Raw genomic sequence first — 10,974 nt, 5'->3', positions numbered from 1 at the left:
CCTGAAGGGCGCGTAGTTGGCGGTGAAAATGCTGACCTCGGATTCGCTCCGTATCAGGCGTCTTTGCAGAGTATGTTTGGCGATCTTATGTGTGGTGGCGTCGTCATCGACAAGCAATGGGTACTAACAGCAGCACATTGCGTCTACGGTTACAATCCGCCCTACTTGCGTGTTATTACCGGTACAGTAGAATGGCGGCAACCTCGCGACATTTACTTCCCTGACGAGTATTACACACACTGCAACTACAACAATCCGAATTATCACAATGACATAGCACTCATACATGTCAACGACACAATTCGTTTCGATGAATACACACAGGCCATACCGCTTGCCACGAAGCCATTAGAGGATGGTGCAGAGACTATACTTACCGGTTGGGGAAGGACTGTTGCCAATGGTCCAATTCCGGAAATATTACAGAAAGTAACACTACGTGCTATCAGTCACAGGCGTTGCTTAGACGAGTATGATGGCGATGAGATGGTGGACGTTGGCCATGTTTGCACATTAACGAAGGAAGGTGAGGGTTCATGCAATGGGGACTCTGGTGGTCCGTTGACTAGCGATGGTGAACTGGTTGGATTGGTCAACTGGGGAATGCCTTGTGCGCTGGGCAGCCCAGATGCATATGCGAGTGTTTATTTTTATAGAGATTGGATACGGCGTGTAACGTCAGGAACATGCAAGAACTGTCACTGCGAAGAGAGTAATTACCCTTTCTAGCTAGTAATGTTAAAAGACAAAAATTGAGATTTGTTGTTGTGCATATGTATGTACATAACTATGTAAGTCCCCTTTCAGACACGTCAAGTCTTGAAAGCAATTTTTATCGCATTCTCTTTTGTGTTTTCTCTTTGCTTCCACACGCGTCAAGTTTTATTGAATTCAAGTCCTTGGATCTTTAAATGGGAAGCAACGAAAAGATCAAAAGAGAACAAGAAAACTTGAAACGAATTGACGGTACGGAGGTATCTGTACTCTTCCCCTCTCTTCCCACCTCCTTCGCCAACGAACGAGCAGACTTGAAAGCAAGACTTGACGTTTCTGAAAGGGGACTAAATATTGTAATACAAATATAATATAATAACCGAGACTACTAGTTTTGTTTTGAGGTTAAGTACGGGAGTTATTAAAATGAAAACAGTAAATGCGTAAGGGTACGTTCACACAGGAAGCCGTTCCGAGCAGAGCGAAGCTTGCAAATTTCTCTAGCTCGGCAGGCAATGACAAACTCCCGAGTGTATTTCTGCTGTGAAAAACAGTTAATATAAGTCCCTCCCCTTTGTATGATAACATCAAGGCGCACGGCATAAATCGGAGGAAAAGCTCGGCCCAAAACTAACGTATTGTGTAAGCGGAAATCTGCTTAGTAAGTATTGTAATATGAAAGTATTGTTTGTTATTTAGATTTGTTAATACTTCAATGAAAACAATTTTTACGATAAAACAATTGAAGCAAGTACATACCTACTGCAAATGTGTGTATGTATGTATGTAAAGCCGCTCATTTCGTTGAAGGTAAGTTTCGTGAAATATTGATAGCCTATTTCATGTGAGAAGCTCTGTCGTAGAAGGCGATTTAAATCGAAGTCGATCAAGATTGAAGCCGTTTCCCCGAGCAATCATATATTGTTCGAGTTTTAACCCTCTGCTACTGTCGTAACTAAAATTTACCCAAATTTACTGGCGTATAGTCTCTCAGACACCAATATTACTTATCAAAATATATGTGTTAGATATTAATTAATAAACTCTTTCTCGATATAAACTGGAAATTCTATCAATATTTTAAATACTGCCAATGAATTAGTCATATAAATAAACTAGTAATATGACGAAAAATATGCGTCTGCCAGAATACCACATCCGTCACAGAGTAGAGGTGGAAAAATATCGACGATACTATCGATATATCGATGGTTTCTATTTTAAAATATTATCTATGTTTTAAAACTATCGACACTATCGGCTGTGATGTTAGTCTAGTAAGTAAGCTGCTGCTCGTGGGGACGCGTCAAAACATCGGGTAAAATATTTCAAATCGAGCACCATTGCTAAGGCAAAACTACTCGCCTAGTTGGACTTAAATCCAAAACTGTTGACAAACTATTTTTTTTTGCAAAAAAATTTTGAAAAAAATAAATGAAAATGCACAGGCTATTGTACAATTATTTTGATAAAACTCAATCGTTTATTAAAAATATGATTTTCTTACGTTTTAAATATGGCCGATAGTATCGATATATCGATATTGTCCATCAATACTATCGGTACAGATCAATAGTTAAGACTATTGATAATTAAGATAGTTTTCCTTCTCTATCGCAGAGAGTTACAGTGGTCAAGGTAAAATGAAACGTTCAAGCTTCCACATGTTCAAATTATCGTGTGTTCGAGTTTTCGCGGGTGCACAGTAGTTCCGAAAATCATGAAATAGTCCCAGGAATCCCGATGTAGTAGTGCTGAAAATGCTGATTTAGTTCCGAGAATCCCGAAAATCTCTAAATTCCCTATAAAGTTCCCAAATTTAGGTGAGGATATTTGAGGTGTGGTGAGTTTAGGTGATGTGTGATGAGAACGGGTGTAATGAATTCAGTTGTGGTGAATTAAAGTGTGGTTAATTTAGGCTCGGTAGGATCAGATGTGGTGGGTTTAAGCGAGTGTGTTGATTTGAGGTGAGGTGAAATTAGGTGAGTGCAAGGTAAGGTGTTAATTGTTCACATTTTTCCAAAATTATAAAGTATTTAGTTTCTATGTATTTAGTCATCTACTGCATACCCTTACTTTAGTACCTGAGTACTTTGAACAAGGCTTTTAAGCGCCTGCTAAATAATTTCATTTTTTGTAACAGCTCCCAAATACCGAACTTTTTTTACTTGAGTATTTCGTAAATACCGACATTTTTTCAATTGGGTATCCAGCAACTCCTAAATACCTAAGTTTTTACTTGAATATTTAAAAACCTGTAAATACTAATTATATGAGTATCTTGAGAGGGTCTTCTGTACACTGTGAAAAAATCTGCAAAAAATTGGTTACTTTTACCAAATTCAAACTTGAAATTGAATTAAGGTGATTTTTGTTTGACATTGACAATGCCAAGGTTGATATTTTACAACAATGATTTCGTAATATTAACCACACTTTTGCTTACATTAAACAAATTTTTTGTTGCCAATTTTTTCGTTTGAATACGATTATCTTCTTCACTTTATAGATGCTTGCCATAATTCGGAGATACAAAACAAAAATTATTATGCTATTATTTTAACACGTGGGCCCTGACCATCATCGTCTAAAAGTTAGCAAATAACAGCAAACATCTCTTCACACTCAGCTACAGGCGTTCAGTAAATTTACCCTCAAATGTTGAACTTGAATAAATTTTCTGCGTCGTTTGATCGTGTTCTGCACTTCACAGATGCTTTTTCGTAATTAAGAAAAAAAATACATTTCGCCTCTGACCTCATTCAAACACGAACCTTCTGGAAGCCAACAAATAAAAACAAACGTCGCTGCACGTTCGCTACAGCCAGTCATACAAATGTGCCTTCAAATGTTCAACTTGAATCACATTTCTTACAATCGGTGTATTGACCATGAAAAATTCAAAAAATTACTTGGATGCAAAAACCATGCTACTTTTGGCCCAGTGTAGTATCACTCCTACAGTTTGAACCCAACAAGCTCCGGCCTCTGCCAATTCACCTGCTCTTTTGATACCTTTTATGTACCTGAGTTATCGAGCGCAGTTTCACCTTGCATTCTTGAATTACACTCTAAAAAGTGCATGTAAAACTACTACTGAAAAGTGTTTATTTTTCAACCAGAATCTGTGCAAATATACGCACAAGATGTTCAAGATTTGATTTTGAACATGAGTTTTTTAAAATATACACATAAATTTACATATTAAATGTTTAAAATTACAAATGTTTTGAAAGTAAATATATATTTTTTACAAATAATAAATATTAAGTCCTCATATTTACTCAATTTTAAACACTTTGTGTGTAGTTTTTTTTTTCTTAGAGAGGAAACTGGTTACCTATCTTAATATGCGCAAATTTAAACAAAAATTTGCTGTCAAATTGAGAAAGAGAAATTTTATTTCGATATGTGAACAGCCAGAAAGACCTTTTTGCCGCATTTTGAAAATCAGTTTCAGAAATGGGAGTTGCAAGATGTGACTGCAATTGAGAGAGCGCAAATCGATTTCGGAAATATATTGCCACTAACGCTAGCTATACTAGCTATTCGCCTTTCAGAAATAGAAAAACAAAAACACTTTCGAAAGACACTTTACATGCAAGGTGTGACTGCTCATGCAACTGCTTTCTGAAATTTCTCAATTTGACGGCCTTTTCGAAATATATTGCATTGCCACGTCTGACAGGCTCTTTACGAAAGACGTTTGCCTTTGGAAAGACTGTGGTGAGTTGAAAAACGGTTGCCCGAATTGCTCTGACAATATTTTTTTTTGAACTAAGTATGTATGAATTTTTGATACTAAGGATAGCAGCCATTCCTTCGTAGTCATTTATTTTGTTTTTAGTACGAAACGGGGAAAAACAAAAATTTGCATGTGTATGTATATATAAATATCTATGTACATAAATTCGATTAACACACTTCGTCAAGATGTTGTATTCGTTTTTAAACGATCACAAGTTAAATAATTTATTTTATACACATTACTTCGCATTAAACCAAAAATTGCATAATTGCATATTTTACTTAATTATGTTACACACTTTGTATTTTCTGCCATTACACGTCGAATAAAATCCACATAGAAATATGGACTTGCATGTGCATCTGGATAGCCAATGCCACAAGGGTAGCCCCAATTAACAATGCCAACCAATTTTCCGGCACTCACTAGAGGCCCACCAGAGTCACCGTGACATGCACCTTCTCCATACTTCGTATAGGTACACATGTGTCCAACATCCACGTCAGAGGAATCGTTAAAAGCTGCCTTACACTTCTTATGAGGCAAATATTTTAAGTAAATCATCTGCAGATCATCCGGAGTATCACCATACAGCTCTGTCGAGCCCCAGCCCGTTAAAATTACCTCATCGCCTTCCTTCATCTGCTCTGTTGGCAATGCTATTGGCTGAGTTTTTTCATTAAATTCGATCGATGAATTTAATTTCAATAAGGCTATATCATTATGCAAGTACGGTGTGTTGTATCGACAATGCATATGAATTGATTTTACTGCGTATGTGGCATTCGGCTTCTCCCATTGATTGGATCCTGTTGCAATAATCAAATCACTTGGTGATTTATAGCTAACACAGTGCGAAGCGGTTAATATCCAATCCTTGTCAATAATAGCACCACCACAGCTATGATAACCAGAGGAACTTTGAAGTGAAATTTGATATGGCGCGAAACCTTCCGGTGCGTTTTGGCCACCAATGATACGACCCTCGTACGAACTTTTTACATAGTCTTTAGGATATTGAAGAAGTATTGCTTGTGTATTGGCAAACAAAAAAGCAACGCAAAAAATAAACACCTTCATGGTCTAAAGCTATAGCGTTTATTAGCAATTTTTGTCACTTTGAAAACGTTTATCTAAATGATTGGTCATTTTATAAAGTACGTTCATATAAACCAAGGGCAATGAAGATTATCGGCGTTTACGTTCGAAGATAAATTACTTGCTATCGCTATTTGTATCCATCAGTAACTGGTATATAATGGGTATTAAAATTTATTGCCATCAAAAATACATACATACATAACGGGTGATTTTTTAAGAGCTTGATACCTTTTTTTTTAAAAAAAACGCATAAAATTTGCAAAATCTCATCGGTTCTTTATTTGAGACGTTAGATTGGTCCATGACATTTACTTTTTGAAGATAATTTCATTTAAATGTTGACCGCGGCTGCGTCTTAGGTGGTCCATTCGGAAAGTCCAATTTTGGGCAACTTTTTCGAGCATTTCGGCCGGAATAGCCCGAATTTCTTCGGAAATGTTGTCTTCCAAAGCTGGAATAGTTGCTGGCTTATTTCTGTAGACTTTAGACTTGACGTAGCCCCACAAAAAATAGTCTAAAGGCGTCAAATCGCATGATCTTGGTGGCCAACTTACCGGTCCATTTCTTGAGATGAATTGTTCTCCGAAGTTTTCCCTCAAAATGGCCATAGAATCGCGAGCTGTGTGGCATGTAGCGCCATCTTGTTGAAACCACATGTCAACCAAGTTCAGTTCTTCCATTTTTGGCAACAAAAAGTTTGTTAGCATCGAACGATAGCGATCGCCATTCACCGTAACGTTGCGTCCAACAGCATCTTTGAAAAAATACGGTCCAATGATTCCACCAGCGTACAAACCACACCAAACAGTGCATTTTTCGGGATGCATGGGCAGTTCTTGAACGGCTTCTGGTTGCTCTTCACTCCAAATGCGGCAATTTTGCTTATTTACGAAGCCATTCAACCAGAAATGAGCCTCATCGCTGAACAAAATTTGTCGATAAAAAAGCGGATTTTCTGCCAACTTTTCTAGGGCCCATTCACCATGATTTGCAAGCGTTGCTCGTTAGTAAGTCTATTCATGATGAAATGTCAAAGCATACTGAGCATCTTTCTCTTTGACACCATGTCTGAAATCCCACGTGATCTGTCAAATACTAATGCATGAAAATCCTAACCTCAAAAAAATCACCCGTTACATATGCATAACTATATGGAAAATTCCAAGTCAACGGTGAAAAAATATTTTAGAAAACAGTTAGTCTGTACACCAGTGATCGAACTTCTACCACATTTTAGGTAGATCTGCCACTTTTTTGAGCATCTACCACACAAGGTTTGAAATCTACCACATATTAGCGTTTCTTAGTAGTTTTATTTTTGCTCGATATAATTTTCATAAATTTAAGAGCAAAACTTGTCCAACACTAAACACTAACAACAGGCTGAATGGGAAGATAAAATAAACTGTAGAATAGTAAACTTTCTCAATATTCAATTTTTCGACAGGAAACGTGGTTTTATTGTGTTAAATTGCAAAATATATGATTAATAAAAAGAATTAATAGCGAAAATGTTAAAAAATTGCGATTTTGGTGAAAGTATTAGCAAATTTCAGTGCATTTAAAGTTTCCAAAGCGTTGTTTACTTTTACTTGAGAATTTTAAAAATTCGGCAAATCCCAAGTAGGGGTTTCTGGAACGTGCCACATTTGATCGCTACATCGTGATGTGATAAAAAGAAAAGCTGGCAGCACTCCGCAATGTTGCAGAAACCTTTCAATATATGTTTGAAAAATGATATGGATGGAACTACTTTACAATGTCAAGGAAAAAAAAATTGCCAAAACTCAACGCTATTTTTAGCACCTTCAATCTTGCACTTTATTATACTGAAATTAATTTTTTCAGATTCTAATAAAAATGTTTGCAATTTAATTTTAACTTTTGTACAAATTTTGATCCAAAACCTGAGATCTACCACTTTTTTTTTAAATCTACCACACATTTTTTTTTAAGTCCGATCACTACAGTGTAAACAAAAAACCTGTAACTGGGAACACTTCTGATAGAGTAACTGAGCAACTTTTCCTTTTCAGAAGTTTACAGGATCTATTCCGGAGTATTTCTTTCTACAAATTCAAGAAAAATGTCAAATGATGGGCAGGGTTGCATTTGTCCACAAAAACGGAAAGCGGTGAAAGCAAAACCTATTTAAAAAAAAGGAAGTAAACAACGAAATATTTGAATATGTACAAAATAATTGTTAATTGTATAGATTTAAATAATTATTTAGAGATCTTTCAGCCAAATCACTCTTGTACCAATGACATGTAAACAAACCGACTGATGGTTTTTTTGGAGAAAGTGCTTTTTGCGTGCCCACATATGTTGCCAGATTCGCAGTTTTAACTGTAGATAACAGTTTTAAGACTAGCTTACAGTTGTTTAGATAAACTCCAAATTAACTTGTTTTTTTTTTAAATGTTCGTATTTGAAATAATAAGTTAAAATTTCTTTTTCGGTTTTTTGGAAGTAAAGTTTTAAGATAAAGAGGACGACGAAGGAGCACGCTGTCTGTTTTGAAACAAATACTTTCAGCTGTCCCTTGCATTCCAAGCACTACAGCAAATGTCAAAAGCATATGTATCCAAATTAATTTGAATAGAACAATAAATAAACTTGAAACCCCAGAACTCTCTAGTATTCTAAGAACTAAAGTTTCTTAAAAAAGTGCTTCAGGATGTACTAAATCTGAGGGATCGAATGAAATGCTCAAAAAAATTAACAAAGCAATTTACGAAAACTAAAGGAACTAATTTTCAATAAAGTAAAGTTTATTTTTGTTAAGTTTAGTATAATTTGAACGGTTTATGCTAGGACTGTGCAATTATTCGATTGCTCGACCAAGGTGGTTAATCAGTTTTCCGGTTAATCAGTTACTCGATTAATTAAGATTTTGATTACTCAAAACGATGGTTAATCGAATTACTTGATATATGATTACTAAAAAAAAAAAATTATTTGGCTCTCTAAATGAGTTTGCTTTGGAAAATGCTTATTTTCTTTTTTACATTCTGTACATGAAAAAATTATTTTTGAAAACAGAAATTTTGTTTTCAAAGTATCAAGGAACTTTAACTGCTTTATATGTAAACAGTACTTTGAAATGTTGATTACTCATTTTACTCATAATGTTGATTAATCATAAATCAAATTACTCATATATTTTTGTATTTGGTTAATCAAAATCTTGGTTACTCGAGTAATTGAACTTTTGAGTAATTATAAAATCCAATTAATTACTTTATGATTAATTAAAATTTTTAATAATCAATTAATCTCACAGCCCTAGTTTAGGCCATTTGGTTTTAAATGGTTTTTTTTTTGTTATTTATATTTGACAAAATTAAAAGAAAACAACCCTTATTCTTTTAAAAGCTGTCGTCGTTTTTGAAGATTACAGTTTTTTCCGAAAATCTAAATTTTTGGAAAAAAATCTGGCAACACCGGTTCCCGTACACTTCTGGATCTGTTCTTCTTTTACTCTCACTTGAGAGAGTAAAATTGTAGTTTGAGAGTTCCACAGGTTTTAGTCCGAAGTTCATAGGAACAGACCAAATACAGTCACAATGGCCGAGAGAGCAAAGCCCTGGCGCGCCATTCGAGAGAAACGAGCTTCGAATACTCGGACAGTGAAACTTTTTTCATTTTTTTAGTAACATTTTTTTATTTTTGTATTTAACTTTTAGATATTATTGTTGTTGGACAATATATATTTTTAGAATTCATTTAATTTTAGAAATTCATTTAATATTTTTTTTTTGTTTTAATTGAATTTCGTTTTCTCTTTTAATTTAGTTCTCTATCATCTTTTTTGTTTTATGTATTTTTTTTAAGTTTTCTTTTAACCTTAAGTTTTTATGGTTTTAATGTCTTTCATTAAATTTAATTTTTAGAAAGCGTATTTCTAAAAGTCAAACAAATTAACGCTAAGGCGTCCTCGTTAACAGATCCTTCAATTAGTCTTTTGGAAGACAGAAAAGAGCTTTCAAGATATTTGAAAGTAATGATAATTGTCTTACGAAATAACTTTGCCTTTCGAAAGACTGTAATGAGTTGAAAGACGATTGCCAGAATTGCCCTGATAATTTAAACTGAAAATGTTGTCAACGATTGCTGCGGGATAAGCATAGTCATACTTCTAGATGTAAAATCGTTGTCTACTGACGTATAGAAAATTAAAAAGTAAGAAAATTTTCTAAATTTATCTGAGTTTATTTAAATAGCTTTCATTTATTATTTTATTCATTTAACCTTTTTTTTATTTTGTGTGGCACACTCTTACTTGGTCAGCTGTTATCGCTTAACTTGACTGCTCTGTGTATGCTTGTATATACATACTGTCTACATAGTATATGTATGTACTAGTGCATTCAATCCCGTACGCTTTTCCATGTTCCGAAATCCCGCGATTACAGCTCCGGGTTCCCGAGAGTTTTACTGATTCATTTTCAGAATGAAAGGATCTTGAAAACAAGAACATTAATTCCTTTGACCTGAAAAACGAGAAATACAGAAAACCAAAATTTTGATTCAAAGTGAACTTCAGCCATTTGCCCTCGGAAGTGAATTTCAGAACCTAACTCAATAAGTGTACTTGTTTAAACCTTTTATGCATGAACTGTTCAATCAAATCTGATAGCAATTCAAAACTTAACAAGAATTTACAATGTGAAAGAGTTGTTCCTCATTTTATCTTAATGGCGGTTTGTGAAAAAGAATTTCTGAAATATTAGTAAATGTTTTTTACAATTAATATAGATATTTAAGAATACTCTAAAAATATTTAGATGCTAAATTACGGAGTCTTTGACTGAGGTGCATTATGCTCCCTTTGAGACCAAAAATTGTGACGATGAATCTGTGTGTTTTAAAAAAAGGCGAACCTACTGCTAAATTCAAAAGTTGTGATGAAGTCGAAATCCCGAAAAATCCCGGGATCTCGGCATTCGAATTTTTCGACTTCCAAAATCCTGGGATTGTTAAAATGCTCCGGGATTGAATGCCCTAGTATGTATGTCCATATGCGTTAAGGTGCTATTTTTGTTGCCAACTAATTTCGTTTGTTCCGAAGGTTGGCTGTCAGCCAAACAATTCCTTTGCGCCGTTTTCAATTGGCGGTTAAGCGTTCGACGATCGCTCATTGACTCATCGTATCTGTGTCACACGTGTACTGGGCACTCAGGTTTTACGCCATTTTACGGCCTCCAACGCTCAACAAAACTCACAGGTGCTGCGACATTATTATTATTATTTTTTAATTGCTTGGATATCTGGACTGTGTGGCGACTGTTTTTTATGATTGCTCATGTTTAATGTATTTCAAAAATATTTGGCTCAGCCTGTTCGAAGCTAGTCAAATGCAGAATATGTCGCAAATGTTAGGCCCGTATTAAAAATGGGATCCTGCT

The 10,974-nt window shown here is 35.0% G+C and overlaps 2 protein-coding genes across 2 annotated transcripts in view; one reads left to right on the top strand and one right to left on the bottom strand.

Moving 5' to 3' along the window:
- Nucleotides 1-742, top strand: part of LOC118738273 (trypsin-2-like) — a 5,502-nt gene extending 4,760 nt beyond the window's left edge. The window contains exon 2 of the mRNA XM_036469199.1: nucleotides 3-742. Coding sequence (XP_036325092.1) covers nucleotides 3-729 — 727 coding nt within the window. The 3' untranslated portion in view covers nucleotides 730-742. The remainder of the gene's footprint in view (nucleotides 1-2) is intronic.
- A 4,005-nt stretch (nucleotides 743-4,747) lies between these two features.
- LOC118738523 (chymotrypsin-2-like) lies at nucleotides 4,748-5,542 on the bottom strand. Its single transcript, XM_036469459.1, has one exon. It carries the CDS (start codon nucleotides 5,540-5,542, stop codon nucleotides 4,748-4,750), a length of 795 nt encoding a protein of 264 aa, XP_036325352.1.
- Between the last annotated feature and the right edge of the window lie 5,432 nt (nucleotides 5,543-10,974).

The sequence above is a fragment of the Rhagoletis pomonella genome, unplaced genomic scaffold, assembly GCF_013731165.1.
Source record: "Rhagoletis pomonella isolate Grant_MI unplaced genomic scaffold, Rhpom_1.0 Rhpom_scaffold_00004, whole genome shotgun sequence".
NCBI lineage: Eukaryota > Metazoa > Arthropoda > Insecta > Diptera > Tephritidae > Rhagoletis > Rhagoletis pomonella.
This window is presented reverse-complemented; position numbering and strand designations above follow the sequence as displayed.

Coding starts and splice junctions, on each gene's coding strand:
- LOC118738523 (XM_036469459.1), bottom strand. CDS start 5,542: ATGAAGGTGTTTATTTTTTGCGTTGCTTTTTTGTTTGCCAATACACAA.